At 36.0% G+C, this 24,879-nt stretch overlaps 1 protein-coding gene across 4 annotated transcripts in view; it reads right to left on the bottom strand.

Annotated features, from left to right (window-relative positions):
- The window catches only part of TRDN (triadin), a 90,435-nt gene that overhangs the window by 44,099 nt on the left and 21,457 nt on the right, over positions 1 to 24,879 (bottom strand). For 3 of the 4 annotated variants that reach the window (XM_085314365.1, XM_085314356.1, XM_085314350.1), the window contains exon 2: positions 8,974 to 9,183. In XM_085314365.1, coding sequence (XP_085170491.1) covers positions 8,974 to 9,178 — 205 coding nt within the window. In that variant the 5' untranslated portion in view covers positions 9,179 to 9,183. Of the gene's footprint in view, positions 1 to 8,973; positions 9,184 to 19,515; positions 19,544 to 24,879 lie in introns of those variants that run through there. The other variant, XM_085314376.1, reaches the window with a different exon arrangement.

The following is a 24,879-nucleotide window of genomic DNA, read 5'->3' as shown; positions in this document are numbered from 1 at the left end:
TTAGATCACTAAGGTATGTGACATGGATGCTATCTTTGGTATGGTGGTTATTAAATATTTTAAAATATAATTAATTAAAGTTCTGTAACAGTGACTTTCCAAAATAGGAATTGATTAAACTCATTATATAATTTGTTATAGCACCTTGAGCATACTTGGTTAGGTTTCATGGTTTGTGTCATTTATTCCTGTGAAGCACACAACAAAAAGTGGCTAATTGATTTATCTGTGCAAATCACTTCAGTCATTATTCCAGTATTAATAACCCTACCAGGAATGTGGCCTGCTATCAATSCTCTTTACTTGTCAAATAGTTGAATATACACTCATAGTCTAGCTCATTTTAAAGTTTTTTTTTTTTAATGAATTGCAATGAATTACTTAATGATTGTGGGATTTTCATCAATTACATATTTTGACTCTAGTGAATTGAATGCAATTAAATTACAAATGATGGTAATTATCTGGTGTAAAGATTGATCTATGAGATATAATCCAATTCACTGATACTGACAAGGTGCAGCTGATGAAGACAAAATTTCTGTCATGTTTGATAAAATGTAAAAGTTTAACACTAGTTTAAGTGATCATGAAACATATCCTAGTTTTAGTAAAATATTTTAACTTGAAAGCTTACTTKTTTAATGTTAGAGATTATTGGTCATAATTTCCTTCTACTCTGTGGTTTTCTGAAGACTAGTATCCAACACATAAAACCTTTTCACATAYGTTGTTAAATATACACTTAAAGTCTTCCATCATTGATACCTCAGTTCATTCACTGTAGGTGTCTCTAGGACTCATATTCGTATTTCATAGATTAGATATTTCTTCATACTTGCAGCACTTATCATCAGGATAAACTCCATATATCATGGAATTTTACCATTATAAAGCCAATGTCAAAGAAAGCTCAGACTCAAYATTTCCTAGTAATTTCCATTTTATAGGTACTTAAAATGTAAATATGAAGACTACAGTCTATGGTATAAATCTTTTCTGGCTCTTTATAACATCAGCCTTAGATAATTATATTGAGGTCAGGTCCTCAGAGGAAATCTCAACTGAAAGTGGACAAAGGCATTTCACTTGAAATGAAAACAAAATAGTTATATTAGAAGTAGAATCTACTTGCCAAAACTTAAAAGGAAATTCACAGTGTCACAAGGTATCAGGTAATTGCAGATACTCTTGATATAGCCATATACATGCAGACATGAATGTGTGTTTAGCATGGGGATATTTTAAATTTATATGACTCACAGGGTTTGACTTGATATCAGCGGAAAGGCTTCTTCTGATTTGATGGATTGACTCTAATTAGGTGGTGTGTTTTGAAACAGCCAGACAATTTATCTAAAATAATTTCAAGCCTTATTTTTTGTTCATTCTAAGTTTTCCATTCTCTGACTAAGGATATTGATCTTAATTTTGTATTAAAAAAGGCAATGCTATTAAATAACTGCATGACAGTGTTTTTAAAAAAGGCTTTTATGAGGGTAAAATGAGTATCTCTCGGTTTATCACTGATTCCTGGGGATCTGCAGATTGAGGCAGTCTCCTAGCTGACATATCTGTTTCAGCCAGCATGCAAAAATTAAGAGGACGCTAATATAATTAACTTTGCAGATTTAGTCAGCTAGATTTGGGGGTTGGCAAACACGCTGTGCCATTGCTTAGCGGCACTGTGCTGCTGCTCGTGCTCCGTTAGCTCAGGTAGGCAGAACCACACGCGCGTGGGCAGGACGCTGCAGGCAGAATGTCTTCACCAGGCGGCAAACAGGGACCACCACAGTGTTGGGAAAGGGAGCTACAGTGGATGACAACAGGATGGACCCAAGAAAGGCGCCCCCCCCCAAAAAAAAAAAAAAAAAAAAAAAAAAAAAAAAAGGAAGAAACACCATTAGCGATAATGAACATTCTGAGCTGCCACTTGACTAAAGGAAGTAATTACGGAGTGAAGTGAGGAGTTATTTCATCTCCGAGGGGCTGCCGTTATGAAGCAGAAATTGAGTTCGTTAAAAAGAAAAACAATACACTGTGGGTGTGAGATAACACAGTCTGAATCAGAGAAATGCAGAAAATACAGTTAAATAAGACACRGGTATTTTCACAAAAGTTACAAATATATTCTATTACTGAAAGGGACATATTATGTATAATTGATTCTAGCTGAACTATCTGGTTTTCTTCACCAGCAAATAATCAAAGAATTACATTGTTGCTATTGTTACTGAAATGAATTACTATTGTTTGCTTGTTTGAAATTGGAAATTTCACAGATACCATTATGGCCAGAAATTTAGTTTGTGTTTTGTATTCCATGAAGCACAGCTAAGCATACAAGACTCATTTCTCTTAAACCCTCCCCTATTTATTGAGTCAGCTTCTGAAATTTCACATTTTCAACTTCTTGACCTCACGGAGTTACATTTACTACAATTTATCATCTTGTATATGCTAGACCATTTGGGATGAATGAAGTACTTGTAGCACTGCAGAACTTCATGGTCTGTCATTGTTTTCAGCATAAATTCATTTGCTAGGGGTTTGTAACTCAGTTGTAAGATCTGCTGCAGAATGAAAGCCTGGGAAATAACATGTCATCTGGGTAGCCCTTCTTTAAACTGTAATTTGATTTAAATCCCTTTGATTGTTTTTACTTACGGAAGACAGCAAAAAAAAAAATGTTTTCTGGGTTTGGGGTACATCTATACAATCTTATATAATTCACATATCTTTTAATTAAGAGCTTGGAATTGTTTATGTTCTGCACTCATGCTATGAGTACAGTAAAAATTGTATTTCAAAATACTATAGCATCAAGTTTTGAATAATTCTCTTTTTTCATTCCCTTCCTATTCATAACATTTTCTACCGTATTCTATGGGAGATTTGTTTAGGGCATTGCATGGAAAAGCTTTTACCAATTATTCCAATTTAGTGAGGCAATAAAACACTTTTCTTATACCAAGAGACAAAATGATTTGTTCCATTTAGCTTGTTGGTGGTTTAAAGTGAGCCAAAAAAACATTCTTTTTCCTAAATAAGTGCTAATGTATTACTAAATTTGAAAATACTGGATATACTGGTATAAAATACAAAGGTAAATATAATTGCACTCTTATTTTTTGCAGCACTAAAAGTTTCCAGTGAATATGAGCCCAAAAGAATGACTGCAGCAATTGGCCTCAGAGCAAAAATCTTATCACACACACACACACACACACACACACACAAAAAAAAAAAAAAAAAAAAAAAAAGGTAGAATAATTGCGTTTTGGTGGTTTTCCCCTATTTTAATGATGAAAAATACATTCTGCACCTTGCAGGTTTTACACATTACAGCTTTGTTGTGCAGGGGAGTGTGGAAATAAATGTCCATATGCCAGTTATATGGTGCAAGTTCTTCTGAGTTCTTTTCATCATTTTATTTATTTTTTTCTCTAAAATATATATCTTAATTTAAAAACTATGTTCTTAATTGTTATTGTTTTTTCTCTACTGGAAAATATGAACAGACATATCATTCTGGCTACCTAGGGTCATTCAAAAGCTTTCTGCGGCTAAAAGACAGTAATAGATGTGACCATAAACTAAGGTAAGGAAATGGTGACTTTAGACTGTGTTAGAATCAGCAGCTGACATGGGAAAGCTCACAGCAGTTTGGCCAGATGCTTTGCCATTAACTTAAAACAAACAAACAAACAAACAAAAGACAACAACAAAAAAAGAATATATGACTCCAATCCCTGCCTTTTCTTGTGCAGCCAACATCTCCATGCCTCCATCCACTGCTTTCTACTCCTGCTAGTGACAGGCATTTCCTTCATGGAGATCTACCTTGGCTGCAGATCTCTAACTGCTTCAATCCRAGTATTTATGCTTGAGCAAAATAAATTATCCACAAAGAAAAGCTTGTTCTCTTTTCTGTTATGGAAACAGTCACAAGAAGGTGACCAGCTCCCTATGTGTGTGTACTTTCATTTACTTGGACTATTTTTTCACTGTTTTGAGTTTCAAAGATTAGGTGAAGTTTCAATAGATTTGTTTTAGTCTGGCTTTTAGGTGACTAGCTAAATCACTATCAATTCACTCTGAATATTGAACAGTGGAGCTGAAATTAGGGTGGTGTTAATTAGCTGTAATTGGTCACAGAGGTGGCTGGGAATTCTGAACAGTTTATTAGCCCATTAGCAAATGTAGATTCATGGGCAATCAATCTTTAGGACTAAAATATTCTTAAATTATTTAGTTACTTGTACTAATTAAAATATATAATCCAGTTATGTGTACAAGAAATGTGTGAAATACATTCATGAATTATGAAGCCAATTAAAAAGGTGTATTTTTAACAGAAGGGATGGGAGTAATAACAAACTGTTGCAAAGTGCACATCAAACAAAAATGAATCTCTTTTCCGTTTCTGAAAATACTTAGAATGTATAAGGGAGCTTCCAATGCAATATACTTCTTATTGCATATTCATATATGCTACACACTGCATGAGATTCATAGTGCTTTATCTCTGGATTTTGTAATGCATGTCACCTTCATACTACATTAGAAATATTTCAGTCAGGTTTATAGTTGTACAATATAACATGATAGGAATACAAGCTCTCATTTATTTTCCTCAAAGGAATGAACATAACACRCTAATGTGAAACACTGAAAATTTTAATTTCTTTCTTCTGGCTATATAGAATAGGGGAGAGAGAAGCTTTCAGCACTGACCTATTTCTTGGCTCATGATTCCCTCACATTYCGCAGCCAAAGTTGGCTAGTAAATCCCATTTGTGTTCTCATCTCTGAAACAACTTAYTTATACATAGTACCAAAGAGGCGTATACTTTCCATACGCACCTCACAATGCAGAGTCCACCTGAAATATTTTATATCATAACCACCATCTCCCAAATGCTACTGAATTTACAATAATCATTTCTTGGATATGTAAAATTACATAAAACATATCTTAAATGTTTCTGTGGGTGGAGACTGGATTCATGTCATCTAAATTCAGCTATCTAAAAGCTAAATGTTAGTATTAGATCTCTGTTCTAGAGGCTCCTTTTCAGCTAGAATAGAGAAAGGGCCTTCCAAAACGTAATTTACCACAAATCTTTTAGGACGAAAACAAACACATCATTTCCACACAGTTATATTTGGGATAAATCTCATCTTGTGCAAACTCTCAAACATCCCAACTTGATAATCTACCTTTAAAAGGACGTGAAATGATGCTAATTAAGGAGAGAAATCTATGGGTTGACATTCCGCAATCACAGAGCAAATATGGAGTTTATACTGGTAAAGTGAATAAAAACTTAACAGCTAAAAATATACTGGTATATTATGTATCTGTTGAAAGTATTTTCATTTAAGATATCACAAGTAAAATTAAGAGTAATTTATCAAATAAGAAAAAAAATGCTTGAGTTAAGTTTAAACTACATCCTACTCTGACAAGGTCAATTCTACTGTATTTCTCCTGAGCTCCATGAACAGCAGTGTGTAATCTCAAGGTGCATCTAGGTAAACTCTTATAATTTAAGGGTTACAGCTCTTACCTGTGCCAGATGCTAGCAGCAATGCAGCAGGGTCAGGAGAGCCAAATTCTGTGTATACTCCTCAGTAACACAGTTCACAGCTTGTGRATGGCTCACCACTATTTTCTACCTAAGTCAGTCCTGTAACAGCAAAGGCTCCAATATCTGTTCAGAGCAAGGAGCTCTGCTGCAGAGACAGTGATTTCTGGCACAGAGGCAGAGGTGGAAACCTCATGATGGGGCTCAATAGGTCAGGACCAGCTTCAGTAGGGAGGTGCGTGGCTTCACCCAGCACTCCCCCAGTAAGTGGTGGCAGTACATTTTAAAATCATCCCACTGTAAATCATTGGAAAACATCTGCACTTAAGTCAGAAGGATTAACTGTATTAACCAGGGAGAGGAATCTTCACTACAGAGCTCCACAGGTTCACTTCGCATATATGAGAATCTCCCTCTTAATTTACTGAGATCTCTGGATAGGGGATTTCTAACAGACATTTTCAGGAAATCATGCAATCAGCTGTGGATCAGCAAGCATGTCTGTAGTTCATCTAGTGCAGTCTTTCGRTGAGGGACTAACACCAGATCCCACTGGCCATGGCCAACTAGTCAAGTCTTGAAAAATGGAGAATCTGCAGTGTCTCTGAAAAATCTCTTCCAGCACTAAACCACCTTCCTTGTAAAGACTTTTTTGCCCGGTGTTCAAGCTGAAATTCCTTGGTTGTGCTTTGTGGCCACTACTCTTTGTTATATTACCTTATAGTACGGAAMTTATCTTGTTAACTGTTTGTCATCAGTTGTCTATATGAAGGCCCCCCAAGGAGGGGTAACTGTAGGCTGCTCTTAGGTAACCCCTTCATTTCATCTTCTCTAGACTAAACAAGTTCTCTCAGCCTCCATCACTCACGTGCTATGCACAATTCCTAAAGTTGAACTGCATGGAATTTCAGGTATGGGAAATGGGAAAGAAACTGGATGCACTGACTTGTGAAAAGCAAGTGTTAACTAATGAAAAAATGCACTGAATATACAGTGAGATATATATATATATATATATATATGAATACATAACTGAATATAATTTCTTTCACATCCCCCATTTACATTTAAAAACTATTAAATTAATTTTTATCATGCTTGCGAAATGAAATTTACAGTCCTGAAAACAACCACTACCTTTTTTTTAATGCAGGTCTGATTCTCCAAGGAGCAGTGTCAAACCCAAGAGAAAATACTCCTGGGTTTTAGATTTAATATTCCCARGTCTATTTTGTATACCAAAACATGGCACTAGTTCCACATTTAGTTCCAGACAAAGGGCCAAACCATGAGAGAGTAAAAAAAAACGTAGTATCAATAAACCCAGACAATGGTCCTTTCTGAAATATTTAGCTACTTTCATAGAATTTGTATAAATCAATATGAGTTTCACCTGGAAAAATCAGACTGGATAGGAACTCAGAAGCTGAAACCCAGGGGCCATGATAAAAGCTAGGTAGCTATTGTTATATTTATGTAAATATAGAAAGCAGTCTAATAAATCCAGGGCTGAAGGAGCACAACAATTCTTTCTTTTAACATTTCACTGCTGAGATCTGATTTAAATACTGGCTTAATTAATCATTTAGGAACAGAAATATCCATGTGAAGAAAAAGAAATGAACTCATGAACCCAAAATGCTGAAGTATCATATCTCAGAGTTTTCCACAAAATATGAATTTATCCTGCAAATTGAATCATTTTATTTCTACAGCCTGGTCTGAAAATGTCAGTTTCCATTAATGCCTTTGGGATTTAAGCTCATTTAACCAATGCAACACAAACGTCAGATTTCCATCTGCTTAGAATGATTCCTTCAGTCTCCAATACAGATAGGGATTCTAACTGCTTAATATTACCTTAAGTAGTATAGTGAGCATGCACAAGCTGACAGGTAGGCCAAGAATTGCTTAGTTCAGGGTAAGAGTTTTGTCTGAGTGCCCTGGCTCCTGACCTTTCACTGAAAAACTACTAAGAATTTGACTGATTGATAGATCGATTGAGAATTTATAAGGAAAACTAAAAGTAGAGTATGATGGTTTCTCTTGATWTACAGCTACTTTGTAGCATTAAGTGGGTAGCATCCAAACTAAAATATGGTGCCTGCTTTGAGAGAATCACTCAAAAKGAACTATTCTGTTTTCTTGGGACTCAACTGACTTCCTTCTGAAAACAAAGACGGATGAGAAGCAAAAAACTTAAAAGAAGTTTCTCATATGTTTTCAAGCTCCTACACCACCCATTGATCCAGGACTGGGAGGTTTATTTCAAGCTCTAGCTATGGTTCAAAAGCTTTTTCCGTAAATCTTGGGGTTAATGTTGGTATATAACAGGACAAAAATCTATAGATTTATCAGTAAACTAATAAAGTCCAGGAAATTAACTGTGAAACATTAACTCAATTTGTTTTGAATTAAAAGGCTGAAGTCTGAATTTCAATTCCTAGTTAATTATTGTGACAGATGTGATAACTTTAGAGCTGGAGTTCTTAGTTATTTAAGAAAGAAAAGGGTCCTAATCATTTCTTTTCTACTCACTTACATGTTTTACACCAGCCTATTTACCTCACAAAAGTTTTGCTTCTGCAGTCGCTTACTGAACACTAAGCCCCCTTAAAAATGATAGGCAGTTTATTTTGTATTATACATCATTACTAAATACAAGGCATAAAAATCAGGTAAGAATGAGACCATTTCTATACGYGACACCTTTCTTTCCATTCCTCAGCCACACAGCGCTTGCAACACACACACGTGCCTTCGTCTGCATCTTTGCTCTCAGCAATCAATAGGCACCCTAAAGCCTGATCTTGTTTGGTCAGTGTGCCCTATCCTAGACTGGGCTGAATTATGGCACCACTCAAGATTTGGGTATGAAGTTAATATTAAGGATCCGATCTTCTATGCTTACGTTTTCTGAAAATGAATTTAACATCAGCATCTTTATAAATGATCTTTTACATATTTGTTGTAATGCAGATGTGTAAGCAGGTGTCAGAAGTACAAGACCRCTATGAAAGATTTTATAATATAATTAAGAAAATGTGTGCGAATTAGTAATTAATTTTATTAGTTTTGAAATAATTTAATATAGAAACTGAAATTTGACCATGCATACTCATATGTATATTATATTATTGTGAACATAAACATTTTCTAGGATGGACTACAAAACAGAGATCTAAATTGTAAATTTAATTGTAAATYGAAATATAAATTAATATGTTCTGTCATTTCTCAAAATATCTTCTCTGTTGATAAACTCAGTAGAGACACTGGGTGGGTTCCAAGACAGTGAAGTACATGCATATTTACACAATATRCACTCTTTAATAAATTTTTAAATTTTAATATACAAGAAACAGAATATGCTGAGTTTTACCTGCAAAGGCTTTGTAATCCACCAAGTCAAACATCACAATAGCTACTGCTGACCAAGTAACAATCAGAGCAACAACAAGAAGCCATGCGGCCGGTGAGCTGAATGTTGTCACAAGGTCTTCTGTAACTGATTTCTTGCCCACTTTCATGGATGTCGCAGGAACAGATCCGTTCTTACCATCCACTATTGTCGTTGTTGTAGACATACGTCCTARACAAATAATCAAAGTAGAGAAAATAGAACGTTGGAGCCTAGAAATCAAGAATATGAATGTTTTTTTGAAACCCTTGTGTACTCAAAATGCTTAATGTGGATGAAAATTTGGTAATATTAAAGACAGGCTCTTGTGTTTTCCAGAAAAAGGAGGTTTTTTTCTGAAGTAGGGACAYATTTAATAAAGTTAATTTAGGAGTAAACATGGTGAAATGGCCATGACTGGCCTTTTCGATTATTATCTGACATTTTTTTATCTTGCCGTGAATAGCTACAAACCTAGAAGAGTGATTGATGAAAGCATAAAATATCAGTACTCTCTAAAGGACTGCCTTGTTATGGGCTCTAGGCCAGATTCTCAGGTGATGTGATTAAGTATACTTCTACTGGCTTTAATAGACCTAACGCATTTACACCACTTGAGGTCTGGCTAGAATTCTGCCGTCAAGGACATATCGATGGCAAGGAGAATGTTTATACCCCATTTCATCTAACAGAAATACAAATGATATATCTGTCCAGTATATATTATAAAATGTGAAGAAGCTTGTAGCTGATTTTTAAATACCTTTGTTTATTAYATTTTTCACATAATGAAATAATTTCCTAATAAACAAGAGTTACAGTGCCAAGGCAGACTTAACTCTAGAAAATATGGTTTTGTTACTAGGATGATGATAGTAAGATGGGTATGTATGTTARTTAAGCAAGAAGTTGCCACACCTTAACAGTTTATTGGACAGTTAACACCAGTAACTTAATCTATTTCCTCCTGGAGTATTAAGAACAGTTAATTCCGCACAAAACCAAAACTATAGTAAGTGAAACCTGAAAACATTTGAAAAGTTATCATAYTATTCTTCTCCATAAAAGAGAGTGATAGTCTAAACAATCATAGTTGGTATTCGTTTTCCAGAAAATACCAAAGCAGTAAAAATATTCGTCACTCCACAACCAACAACAGCAGAAGATACCAGCTTAGTTTACGATATTTACTTCTAACTTACTATTAAAAAAAATTGAAGGTATGTTACATGTGTTCCTAGTCTAGTCGAGTCCTTTTGATACCAACTCTCACTAATGAATGCCAGYGAGTTCAAAGACCCTTGACCACATAAAAATTTGAACTTTCAAGGAAACAAGTAATATCTRATTTGCTCAAACTGATTTGCTTCTTACCCTGAGTTCACCTGTGTTCTGTCATAGCTGATACAATCTACAAAGCTGATAATTTCTTTACAATGATGGAGGTTAGAAAAGTGACAGAGCTGCACTACACAAAGATAAATAGATTTAGTTCCATTTTTCACATAGCAAATGATAAATATGACTAGAACTCATGTACAAGACTGTTGAAGACTTTCAGATGCTTGACTTCAYGTGATATATATAACCTCTATTTGAGAATCACTACTTCGATGTTCTTAAGGAAATGAACRCACATAGAGAAAGAATGAGATCCATGGTACTACCTGTAAGTACAAACATTTATACCTAAAAAAACCCAAAGAAGATGGAATTGTTGGAATTGGAAGACTTGTTAGTCTTCCAATTCTCATACTAAAGAYGCTTGATTTTGTTCCTTATTCTACAGAAAGTGATAACAATTCTCTCAAATGATTCTGAAATGTCCTTTATATGTCTCATATGTATCTGTAGAGGTGGGAAAGATAGTGTTGGTATYAGAGGTTCCCTGATTCCTAATTATACTATACCAATGAAACTGTAAGGTTTTCAATTTCAACACCTTGATTATTCTATATTTTTTTCATTTATAATGTTATACATTGTATTAGTGTGCATTTCCCTTATTTTCACCTTTTTAGCTTACTTCTGCACAAGCATCCTGACTGATCAATGTCTTGTTTCAAGACCTGGAAAGCTGCTTTTCTGAATAGCAAAATAGGCAGAACAAGATTGGCGTATTACACATTTTTGTTACTTATTTGAAATTTAGTTTTATTTATGGAATGTTTATTCTGCTTGTAAGTAAGTAATGTCTATCTACTAAGATGCAATTTATACACTTTTTTTTTTAAAAAAAAAAAAAAACTCACTGCTTCTATTTCTCCAAACATAAATTTTGAATCAAACATTTCACAGCAGGAGGAAAAATCTGCCAAGTGACAACTAGCAATAAAGATCAGCTTCCTGAAGTCAAAATCCAAATCAATAGCATTTTGTTATTCTACTGCCATGCATACAAAGGGAAGTAATTTGTGCATGTAACAGGCCATAAATGACACATTATGCACTTTTTTTCCTTGGGGATATCAGCTAGGTTTTAAGATGTATGAGAGAGAATAGAAAGGTACTGTCTCATCTTGAAAAATGTGATTAGTATCATCTCTYCAATGACATATTAATGGCAGATATTTGCACAGTTGTAACAAAAGCAATTAAAACTGTCTGCATGTGCATAGATATAGATATATATATAGCTACTAATAAGAGTCAGGAGTTTATTTACAGGAGGAGTTTATTTAAAGCTCCTGAGAGGGGACATTTTTTGATGCTACATGGTCCCATGAAGGGTGGATCATGGAGCAATACCATCATAGTTTCATCATTCTAAAAAAGAAAGAAGCAATGACCCCAGAATGGTTGYGCCTCCATCAACAACGCGGTTGTTGCAGTACCGTGGTGTAAGCCTCATGCTTGACTCTGCCTGGTCTACTTTGCCATGCCTAGGTTTTATCTGCTTTGCTGTCCATCTCCTACCAGCACTYACCTCCTTACTTAATGCTATTTACACAGCTAACAAAGTAGAGAAAGAAGGGRACTACACATGATCCATGCTCTCCATTAGCCCAACAAGCAGCAGTTCTCCCTTTTTCGGCAAAGTGCCAAAGTTGAGCAGCACACTTGCTCGGGTGGTCAATGTGGTTTCTGGTATCTAGCAAGTCAATTAGAGAGGCAGGAGGCTTTGCTGCTTTGAAATTGCCTAATGAAGCATATCTTTTTTTTATTTTTTTTTTGCAGGTTTTATTTTTACATTCAGCAACAGGTTAAAATCAAATTCCTGAACTTCTCCAGCCATCCTTCCCATCCATATTACACATATTTCCTCTCACAAGACAGATTTCAGAGTATTGTCTTATGGCCAGCCAAAATCCAAGTCAGTTTACTTTAGTAYACTTAGACGAACACTGCAGTGGATTGAGACTAGAGTCATGAGCAGATCATGTGTCCCTGCTTTGAGGGAGGCAACATCCATGAGAGGGGTGGAAGGTGCAGCTGAAGGCTCTAACATTTTCAGCCATTCAATTTTAATCCACCACCAAATGTCTGTTAGAACCTCCTGGCACTTTGGATTGTGATTGCTATTGATTTTCAATGAGGTTGGGAAGTTAAAAAGTTTCAGTTATATATATATATTTCTATAAAAAGATTACTTCAGGGATATATACCTCTGACTCTACATCACRATTTCTCATGCACACAGAACTACCCCATCAGATCACAAATATCTTTACATCAACAGACAGATTTGCTAAATTCCAAATAGTTAAAACTGCGTGAGATTCTTACAATTTCTCTGGCTTCAGAGTTGTCACTGAAGATACAATATATACCCATAAGGTCTCGCAAATATAAATATACCTTGATGATTGGTGACAACACTGAGGAAAACACAGTGTAACTTTCAGAGTTCAGGGTGAGCTTGCAATGTTGGCAGCTTAGACAARATACCCTTAGTATTCGTAAGCTAAACTTTCCTTAAGGCATAATAAACATAGGAATCCACATTTAAGGATGGGCACTTGATTTTGCAGTTCAGTGGCTATACCTCCCACTTCCCAAGAAAAAATAAAAAGCAAAAATAAACTAGACCATGAAGATTCATTTGAATGTAAAATAGTAATTTTCTAGATTTATGTTATTTCATAGTTATTTTATATATTATAGCCTTCACCCTGCCACCAGATTCAAAAAAAAAAAAAAAAAAAAGTCAGGAGAAATATTTAATCTGAAATATCTTTTCGAGGCTGGGTGTTTAAAAACAGCGATAGTCATGCTGCTGGGGGAAAAAAGGTTTCTTTTTAAATAATAATATTGTTGCTAGGGCAATTCAGTTGGGATGTCAGAAATCTCAATGCAGTCTGCTCCAAATGAGAGAACAGGTAGATTTTTTTTGACTTGTCTGTTCCACTTCCCAGAAGAACACTCCAATAAATAGAGTATTCTGGATTCAGGTCATAAATGGCTCCTGTTTGACCTATTCCACTTCACTTGGAATATTTAAATACTAATTAAAGGAGAAGAAAATAGAAAGAATGACTGTATAAATCGACACTGTATGTTAAGCTTGGGCTTGAGCCTTGGGCTTTAACCTGGTGACCTTATTAGTTCAYCACTGTTGTGATCAAGCAGGCAGGAGTCCCAGCCTACAATAAGGAGTTTACTGTAGGGAAAGAGGATGCGGGTTTAGAACCCTCCAGTGAAGAATTGTGCAATGGATATGTGACAATCAACCAAAAAAGATACTACCTATGCCCAGGCCTATGTCCAGCAGATCTCATGCATGACTCTTCCTTTCTCTACTCTGGTTTCTGTTCCCTTGGTTTATACAGGTGTAGATGAAAAGGCAGAATTTCTATAATAGTTAATAATTGCAATGAAATAATAGTGGCAATATGAAGTAATCTGATGATTTCTGCCTAAAAGGCTTTTGCCTCATCCTAAGTATGTAGCCAGTTCCAAAGGCACATGGAGTTGTAAACTTTTCACTAGTATTATGCCTTTTGTCTCCCTTATACATTGATGTGGGGACAAAATGCTGAGCAGAGCAAAGAGAAGGGAGACCCTGAGAACCCTACCTATGCACCTGCACAGAAAGCCAACACCTTCTTATCAGGGCTGAGAGCTACAGAGCCAGTAGTGGGCACAAGACAAACACACTGGATGATGAATGTCGGAGTGCAGAACATCTTGAACAAGAGCAAGAAGGGTCCAGCTGGGCAAAATCTTTTGCTCTCTTCCAAATGCTATCACAACACTGAGTCAACTTAGACTTATCTAATAGTTTAGTTTTTTAAGCAAATTATTACAGTGGATTTAACATGTGGAGGGTCTGAAATACTGATATCCTCCTTCAGGATATCAGGAGATAAAGAACACGGTTAGATCCTTTAATATACCTCATTTTTCCTATTGGCCACACATGGTAATGAATCACAGAATCACAGAATCATAGAATCAGTAAGGTTGGAAGGGACCTCTGGAGATCATCTAGTCCAACCCCACTGCTCCAGCAGGGTCACCTACAGCATGGTAGAAAGGGTTGCAKCCAGGCAGGCCTTGAAGAGCTCCAGAGAAGGAGACTCCWCMACCTCTMTSGGCAACCTRTGCCAGKGCTCCSTCACTTTCACAGGGAAGAAATTCCCCCTCACGCTCAGGCGGAACGTCCTGTGCTTCAATTTCTGCCCATTGCCTCTGGTCCTGTCACATGGGACAGCTGAAAAGAGTTTGTCCCCGTCCCCTTGACACCCTCCCTTCAGGTGCTTGTACACATTGATAAGATCCCCCCTCAGGCTTCTCTTCCCCAGGCTGAAGAGGCCCAGCTCTCRCAGCCGTTCCTCGCAGGGCCGGTGCTCCAGCCCTCTGATCATGCCCTACGCTGGACTCTCTCCAGTAGATCCAGGTCTCTCTTGTCCTGGGGAGCCCAGAACTGAACACAGCACTTGAGATGAGGCCTCCCCAGGGCTGAGGAGAGGGGCAGGATCGCCTCCCTAAACCTGCTGGCAACATGCTTCCTAATGCACCCCAGGAGACCATTGGCCTTCTTGGCCACAAGGGCACATTGCTGGCTCATGGTCAACTTGTCATCCACCAGCACTCCCAGGTTCTTCTCTGCAGAGCTGCTCTCCACAAGGTCAGCCCCCAGCTTGTACTGCTGCCTAGGGTTATTCCTCCCTAGGTCCAGGACTCTGCACTTGCCCTTGTTGAACCTCAGGAGGTTCCTCTCCGCCCAGCTCTCCAGCCTGTCCAGGTCTCTCCGAATGGCAGCACAGCCCTCTGGTGTGTCAGCCACTCCTCCCAGCTTGGTATCATCAGCAAACTTGCTGAGGAGGCACTCTGTCCCCTCATCCAGGTCATTGGTGAAGAAGCTGAAYAGGATGGGACCCAGTACTGAGCCCTGGGGGATGCCACTAGSCACAGGCCTCCAACTAGACTCCAATGCAAAGGCTCTTGCCTAATACTGACAGAGAGAAGGAAATAGGCAAAGACATCTTACATAGCCAAATGTGGATGCTCTTTGAAAGCTCCCCTTTCACCATTGCCTCAAATAAGTTCTGGAAGTAGGTAGATACGTGCAATTTAGCGCTCATCAGATAAGCAGCAGGCACCTAGTRTAGGTGTGTTTGGTATGGTTCAAAGGAGTGTATGCAAGCCGATGAGCTAAAACATGCCAGTTTTAAGGGAGACTTAATTTCTTCAGAGCTGTAATGTCTTCTCTCTAGATGGCTGACATTCAGCCATTCCTTCTCTTCTGTATCGTATTATATCCCTCTATGTGTGAATGAACAAATACAATTGGAATAAATTATAATAAATGAAAGGGAATAAAGGAGTTTCACAGCTGATATCAGAATTCACAGACTTCTAGAATCATCTTAGGGTACTGAAGTGTTGTTGTACTCACAGCTTAGGTAATTAAAGTGCAAATAGTAAGACCTCTTAACACGTATCGAGTATATTGGCAAACTTCTCAAAGTTAAAAGGTWGTCTTTGTGCAGACTAAAGGCTTATAAAACTGACTGGGAATGTCTGTGAGGGAACATTTGCAGATTTATTAGTGACTGATAGTTATAAAAATGTAATATTCTTTATGAAATGTGGAAAATAGGCTTTGAAATTATGCAACAACCAATTCTACATGACAAAAGAAATAAAATAGAGATTATARAATATGGAGAGGATGGTGCATGAAAATTGACTGAACAACCGAATCAGAAAAGGCAGTTATAATTACATATGATGCTGTGTACTCTTTTAATTTCCTTTGCTGTTATTATATCTGTATTGGTTTGATCAATAGAGAGTGTGTGATATTTTAAAGAAGTAAATTRTATTAATCTTCTYGATTCATACTCCAAGAAATTATGTACACCAATCTTTTGATCATATCCATTTCAATAGGAAGCCTGCAGAATAAAAGTTACATGCTATCAAGCCATTTCATTATCTAGTTCAAAGAAAATGAATATAGTATGAGTAAATAAATAATAATAATAATAAATAATAATACTATGAGGTAAAAAAATAGAAGTTATTAATGTTGCATTCTAAGGTGTGATGTACATTGGGGGATTATGGTAATATCTATTTCAGAAGATACATTACACTACCTTGGGCTGGGTAGAAAAGATAAAGGAAAGTTTCTCTGAAGAAAATAATTGTTTAACTAATATTAATTTAGAAAAACCTGTATGAACAGAATATGAATTTACTGATGATTTATGGCTGGATTACAATAATGACTGGGCAAATACTTGGAAAAAAAAGAGTCCTTTCAGAATTTTTAAATACAAAGACATAATTTCTGGCTCAGCAATTCACTTTATTACATATCCCTAAATCCTGGACAATTATTCTGGAAAGACTGAGAGTAACTATTTCATGCTTAAACTTGTACTTTTCTCTCAGCATCAACCAGTGACCACTAACGAAGACAACATAATGCATTACCCGGATCTACCATCTGACACGTTGACTCTTCTCATGCTCTTGATGCCTTAATTTTTATCATGTAAATGCCATATTTTTAAAGTACAGTTGCTGACTTCAAAGATGTTCTTCATGTAAGATACCTACTGTTCATTACGAGCAACCGGCTAAATTGTAAGATGAGATCAAAAAGTTGAACACAAATCTATTTTAAACATTATTTTATTTCTATTTTTGTTTCTATGTTGCTCTTTATTTATAAAGTCACCTATRTGGAAACAGTATCTTTTTGCTTTAAGAATTCAGAAGAATCTGCTGCTTATATCCTACTTGGAGTCATAATTCTTCCTTTGTGATATTACAACCATTTCCACATCAACCTATTGTGGGGATTATGATGATTTTAAATGAGAAGGAGTAGCAAGAGAAAATGAACTTTTAAGAAAAAAATCTACTATTTTTATGCAAATGATTTTCATAATAAAAAGGAGAAATATAAAATGTATTGGAGGGTTTTTTTCCACATAGAACAATTTTTCAAAACCTGCTGTGAAGTGCTAGTCTCTCTGTAAAAGAAATATGGAAAATTCAGAAGCTAAGCTCCAATGTTTTTTAAATAAGTTTCATATTATATTTTCCCTGTTCTTATGTAATATATTGTACATCTAGTATRAATCGCTTTCTGAAATATTTAAACAGTTGAAGCAGAGGAGTTTATCTCACTCAAAGAATATCACTCACATTTTCCATCTAGCTACAATTTTTTGAACCCATGTCTCTGGTTGAGTTTTCTTCTGAGGAGAGCTACAGACATCCATTTAAAGATATTCTGATGAATATGAGAGAATGGGGATGTGTCATGTAACAAGCTGGCATATGTAGTTAGCTTCTTGTCACGTAAACTTGAATGCTGGATTTGGACCGTTGTGTGTTTGGAGCCCARACAAGGGCAGTCTGGGCTTCCTCCCCAAAGGGGCCTTTTTGATCAAGAAGGAAAAATTCCAGTAATAGCAGTAAAAGATGGTTTGTCCAGAAAAGCTGAGTATGGAGTCAGACAGTATRACTATTTTTGACAGTCAGTCAAAAAATTAAATTTACTGCAAGTATGACTGAGTTTAAAAAAAAATATCTTAAGATCTTCAGAAGATTATGAAAGGAGAATAGGGGTATATCACYGAGAAAAGTGTTTCTTGCCCCAGACAGGTCACCCCTGCAGAGAGAAGGGGAATAAAAATCTTGTCAAATAACCAAAAAGAAAAAAAGAGATCTGAGAAACTAATACTTAGCACCTCTATTTCTGGGAACAGACCTTTASATCTCGTTGAAGAAATAATAAAAGTAGCTATTAGTTGTGGGCTAGACCAAGGTATGAACTTACTTCAGGATTAGATCAACTATGTCTGAAACAGAGGAGTTTTACCTATTTGTACTGGTGTCTTGAAACAATCTGAGAATGCCAAGAGGGGAAGGTGAAGCCATTTTCAGTCAAACCCTCTTACACTGTGTTTTAAAATATAGTCAGCAATAAAATAAATTAACTCCCTCTCAGTAGGTAGAATTCAGGCCTTTGATGTCATGTAAAGCAAAGATGAAATCAGCAGATGTCCCTGTATGATTTAGGAGCCCACATACCAWTGAAAATCCATATGAGATGGGTCCTAAATCACTTGAAAAGTTGGACTTCAGTGATCTGGAGTCAAATTCCATTCTTCTTTACATGTTTGAATTTCATAGTCTASTAGAGCGCTAGTTGATAATTTCTTATACTGCCATCTCATTTCACTATTGAAAAATATGGCACCAGAAAATGTTGCACTACAACCTCCTTCAAATTAAGAAGACAAAAATTTGTTACGTGTATTTTGTGAAGAAGTGTAAAAAATGCCTTAACTTTATTCTGAATTTGCCTTTAAAGGCCATTATACTTATTTAACTTTCTATCACTGTGTGGTTGTTTCCTGTGTGTATATATATTTCAAAGAGCTTTTGCATGATTCTGATTATTGAACAGTCACAGAGGGATTAGCAGTTAGTAGTTCAAAGCTCCTCTGTGTTGTTAGTCCTGCTGAAATAGCCCTCATGACTGAGACGGTATTGTGGAACTCTCCACARTAATTCACACCTGAAATGACTGCAGGAAGAAATGTAGGGAAAGTCCTAAAGACAAGGTTTAAAAGATAGCAGGTTTTATTGGGAAATTTTATAGATCATTTTACTTACAGCTATATCACTTTGTGTAGTAATTTCTTGAGAACTCAGAAGATCAGCAGGGTTAACAATAATCTACACAGAATTAATTACTTCTATAAAATCAAAACTGCAGGTAGTAGAGTTGATGATGCTGAACAAGAAAAGTGTCATTTACTGCACGTGTTAAACCAATGGCCAAGCACGGCAAAGGGACAGCAAGCTGCTCCTTTTTCAAAAGGCAGCAGACTTCACCTTTTAATGTTCTGGCAGTTGGACATTTTGAAGTGACTCTTCAGTTTGGCATGCCTTTTGTATTWTCTTTTAAAAAATGCTAAGATCGTTCAAAAATCAAATGTTTTATTTCCAATTCCTCAGTATGTAGATGWGATGAGAGTTTAACTGAATTCTGAACACAAAACACTAAATTATCATCACACTCAAAAGTCCATTATTTGTTCAGTTCCATACCTGATCTTTTTCTCTTTTTTTATTGATCTGTAGTAATACCTTCTCTTCTTTGGAAACAAATTGGTGCTCTGAAACAGTAAGAAGAATTTTACCTTCCTGTTCATCTCAGAAATCTGACATTTCTGAAAGAGATGCCAAGGGATATTCAGACGTATTTGTGAGCTGATATAAGCTGAGAGGTACATCTTATCTTTTAAAATGTCAAAATGAAGGTTGGAGGAAARTGGTTGCCATTTATCTTTAAATAGCATGAAACCTGCTGAAGCAAGAACACTGTATGCATTCCCTTTGTTATTAATTTGGTTTTGGGAACTCAAATCTAAATTCCTGAAACTTTCATAATGGATTAGAAGAAAAACCAGACTTTTTCTATTTTGGAAAAACAAATCTGCTCCCACCTATAAAATAATAGTAGTTATAATAAATATTGAAAGTCGCTACAATAAATAGTAGGTTAGAAATACCTCTGTCTTCACTTCTGGTAAGCATATCAGTGTAAAAAAACTCTGGAAAGAAACTCTGGTGGAACTACCGCTATTTCCCAAATGCGTGTGTCTAGGAAGAATTAGTAAGATGATTTGCTGATTTCTTTTCTTCCAGCCTAACGTGACATTGGAGCTAGGACCAAAAGAATATGTCTTAATAGACTGGAAACAGGCGTGACCTCTATGGGAAGCTGGGACACAGAGGATATGCTGTCGCAATGAGGGCAGTTGGTCTTTATAGATAGTACAGCAGCATTTTCACAGTATGTCTGTCATGCAAAATGCGTTTTGCAATTCTCGAGAGCTGGGAAGTCTTTACACTACCTTAAAAAGATTGTTTCAAAGGCAGCTGATGCCAGATGCTGACATCTGAGAAGAGAACTTTATTTCAAAGGAGTGTTAAGCATTCTGGGCAAAGATGAGAAATGTTTTGATAATATCGAGATCCATTCCAAGTAGCAAAACCTTTCAACAAGCAGGAAAAGTCACCGTGCCCTCCATTATTCTCAGTCATTCCTGAACCAGCTACCATCAGCTAGTCACATCTTAATCTGTCGTATTCGGGACTATATCTTGGACAGGTTTTGGAAAGTGGGAAGTACCTGCCAATTCAAATTTCATGAAGGAAAGGTCTCTGCATATAATTTATGTACAGGTAAAGAGTCTGAAGTATCTTGTTTTCTTTTCTTTCTATGTAGAWATTTTTATGGCCTCTCATCCATACACGGAAAAGAAGGAAAAGCATGAACATTTAGGATTCCTTGAAAATTATGTAGTGAAAAACAAAAAACACATCAGTAATTGTATCCATTCTCTACATCCTTCCTCCAAATTGATGTCTGTGAGCAGAACAAGACTGTGAACAGTTTTTAGAAATTGTTGTAGTCATCTGACTTTTATCCACAAGTAAATTATCAGCAAGTGAGACTGTTAAATAGTCTATCTTACACCTGTATGTAAACCCTGCAGACTTCCAGGGTTCCAGGAAAACTGCTAATTTTCACTCTATCACATTCTTAACAAACCAACCCAGAATGGTTCCCTAACAGCACAATGAATATTCTAAAGACTGATTTAAGGACATTTGCTTCTGTGACCTGGAAATCAGGCCCAGAGCCACCTAATCCAATTTTRCCTATCATTAGAGGCATGAGATTAACTATTAACCTACAATTTATCCTTCCAGCACAGCTCCTCAGATCTTTGCAGATGAGATGAGATAAAATAATATCTCAATAGACCAAACAGATTTGGAGTGGTCTCTATTTTATCCCAGTGATGAATGCCAAGAAATAGTTACCTGGTTACATTGTTCAGGTCCAGAAATGGAGCAGTTTTCTGTAATGATTCATAGAACTATTCCCTACCAGGAGCTGAGATATCCATGCRACATATAAATTGAAATTTGAAATGTTCCCTGTGTCCTGCACACCCCAGACTCAGCCTAGTAACAGTAAGATTGTTCTGTGCTGAAGTACTGGGCAGTTTGGAGCAAGAAGTATTAAAATAGGAACAGTTCCWTACCTATTTGCTACTATCTATCTGAAGAAACTATGTATTCCAAATTCAGCTTTCAGGGATTACAACTTGTGGTTGCAGAAATGAGTGCATGAAAAACAATACTTAAATGGGTGCATTAAAAAAGTTATTTGTTTTATTTTAAAAATATAGCTGGGTTTCACATTCTGTATAAAGTCTAACTTGAAGTATGATGTATGTTGTATGATAGACATGGAAATATGCACAGAAGGTACCAAAAGGTGCAAGATTACTAAAAATAGATACATTTCTTGTCAATATTAGTGTTATTATCTGGACATTGTGGTTTTTTTTGTTTGTTTGTTTGTTTGTTTGTTTTGCTTAGTCTTTGCTGGTGTATGGTATTATACAACTTTTTTTGATTTAGAGGACAAGAGATGATTTTACATGAATTTTGATTTTATAGAAGATATTTTTCTGGCATTAGTTGGCAGAATTACCAAAAGATTAATTGCTATAACTTTTTCATAGAATAATTTTAACTAACTTATTTTTCCGGCTGTCAGAGTAAATCCAAACCCTAAATGAATGCCTTTTTCTTTCTAAGTATATGTCACAACATTCCATATTAATGGTTTCCACAAAATGACAAAATTTTAAAGTATTTTTTCACTCACAAGGTCACCAAGGCTAGTATATAAAATTTTCCTACATTGCTGTTGTATCTATTTTTTTCCAGTGTTTTGCTGAATCATGAAAAGTAAATACTGGCTTTTTCCCTACCTCCTTGAAAATGAAAGTATTTATCCATATCAAAGCTATAATAGCTGTGGAGGATGTTTTCCAAGGACTCTGGCCTCAGAAAGGGAGGGAAAAAAAAAAAAAAAAAAGATTATGATCCATAGTTTAATTGTCAAGCAACTCAGAGAAATGACATCTTAATCTTGAAAATGATTCATCTGAAAGATTTACTAATAGGCTAACAGTCCTTTAAACTTATTCAGTGACAGATAAGATAAAAATCTGCTTTGAATTCAAAGATATCTAAAATAGAAGATGATTTATTTTTTATATCTATCTACATAAGCTACTTCTAAAATATCTTTTCATCTTGCTTACATTAAGATCTAAGTATATAATCCAAAACAGGGAGAATGCATTAGTGATAAGCCTATATGTTTGTAAAGTACACAAAATAAARTATAATGTCTATTGTAAAATATATTCATGAAATTATTCCAATAACGCAAGATGCTGAATTTTAGAAAACAAATTAAACCTATACATTCTTGTGCATAACRCAGAATGTTATAAAATGACCATTAATTTTAATTCACTCCCATGGGATATGTGTAATCAGCACCAGCACAGAAATGAAACACCTCTGAGTTGTAATGCTGTCCTGTTCACAGACGGAGCATCCATTCACTTACATTTTTGGAACRTGAATCTTTCTGAAGGTCATAGCCTCTCTCGGTTCCAGTGTCTGCATTAAAATGTTAGACACTGAGGCAAAATAGTGTTTCATCTTATTTGGTCATGGAAGACTAAACAGACTCTAAGCAGATTTAGCAGAGCAGTCCTCAAATCCAAATGATACGTTTTACAACACAGGAAAACCTTTTCACTTTTTTAACGACATAATCAGTCCAAATTCACAATGTTAAGTCTCACTTTAACACATAATTCAAAGATTTTATTCTGAAGAAAAAGGCCTGTTCCTCCATGTCAAGGCTGTCCCTCCCTTCTGATATTGCTGACTGGAACAGAAAGTGAGCTACACAGGGGAAAATTTTGACCTGTTTGGAATGGTAGTTTCCTCATTTCCTTCCATGGAATCTAAATCACATATCTTTAGCACCTGCTATAGACATGCACAAAATTATTGCAAAGCCATACTCCTGTCATCTTCAAGCCATAACACCTTGTCATGTTCTCTGCAACAGCAGATGTACATACTAGGCCACCCAATGTTCCTGGGCCACAGAAACAGMAAGGGCTACAAAGTTTCCTCCTGGCCAGAACACCTACCGCAGGGATCAGGCACTTAAAGCACCTCTGCAAGTTATCCTACAAGGTTTCTGGTATTTTGCATCAGTCTTAGCTGAGCAGTTCTTTTATGCTTGACTCCCTAACTCTGATGGTGAAGGACATAGTTGCATACGTATACTTGAAGTTCAGACATGATGACTGAAAACAACATTTATGCACATTTGTCTTGATCTTACCTCATCTCCTTTCCTTAACAGAGATACTCTTTCCTTCCTTGATTAACCATTGGCTATATCAATGAAATAGAAACCATAGCTGAAAGACAGACATTTTTTGGCCTAGTACTAACTCCCAAATTGCACAAGCTCTATTTACAAATCCTCTGGTGGTGTTCAAACATGTTCCATATAGGCACAATGTTTTCCTGTTTAATAAACTTTTGCATATTTCAGGTCATACTCAAAATGTGCAATCCTATGTTGGGCATTTTTTATGGATCCAAACCCGGATTTGGTGGCACTTGGTCTTCTAACGTTTATGCTCCCCACAGGCCACACTGTGATGTAAGGTCATATCACTGATTTTGTTTGAGAAAAAAGAAATTACAAAAAGATTAAGCGAGGAGTGAAGGTCATATTGATAGTTTGGGCACAGAGTAGAATTGAACCCCAGTTTCCTGTTCTAACAATTGACTCATTGCACCTCTGCACACACTCTATAATGCTTAAGCAGAATATATCACAGATTTCTTCTGAGGTCAATTATTTATCTTCTTTGCCTCTTTTTAAGCCAGTTGTTTCCTCACATAYTCAGCATGTGTATAAAATCTCTTTAAGCTCTTCTTAAAGTCTCAAATTTTAAGAATATCAAAGCCACTCTTACTTTTTTAGTTTTCAGGAAACTTTCAAACAGTTCTCTGAAGATTCTTTAATATTAATATAGCAGTCTCAAGTCATATTTTTGCCAGTAAAATGAAAAGAGATAGAGATGTCCTCTGCAGATGTAGAAGTTGATAGTCCTTTCTAAATTTTCAAGAAAGCTTTCGAAACCTACTTAGTTATTCTGTATACATCTTTGCAAGATTTTGCAGCCTGTTATATTCTGGTCAAGGGACTATTCATCATCTAACCTTTCTTTAGTAATTTCCTTTTCTATTATACAAATAGAGTGCAGCTTCAGCTGTAATTAGATAAGTGCTAATAAATAAAAAATGCATACTTTCACRTGTATTGAAGATGAACATTCACATTACAGTCGATATTTCAGCCTTACAGCTTACATTCACTGTATTCTTATGGTCACATAACTGATTATCTTTCACTCACTAACACAATTCATATGCACAAAAGTATAATACATTCAGAACACTATTAAARTATTATGGTGAAAGATAAGAATAGCCACAAAG

This window comes from Rhea americana, unplaced genomic scaffold (genome assembly GCF_003343005.1).
Source record: "Rhea americana isolate MKP2758 unplaced genomic scaffold, rheAme1 scaffold_110, whole genome shotgun sequence".
NCBI classification, from domain to species: domain Eukaryota; kingdom Metazoa; phylum Chordata; class Aves; order Rheiformes; family Rheidae; genus Rhea; species Rhea americana.
This window is presented reverse-complemented; position numbering and strand designations above follow the sequence as displayed.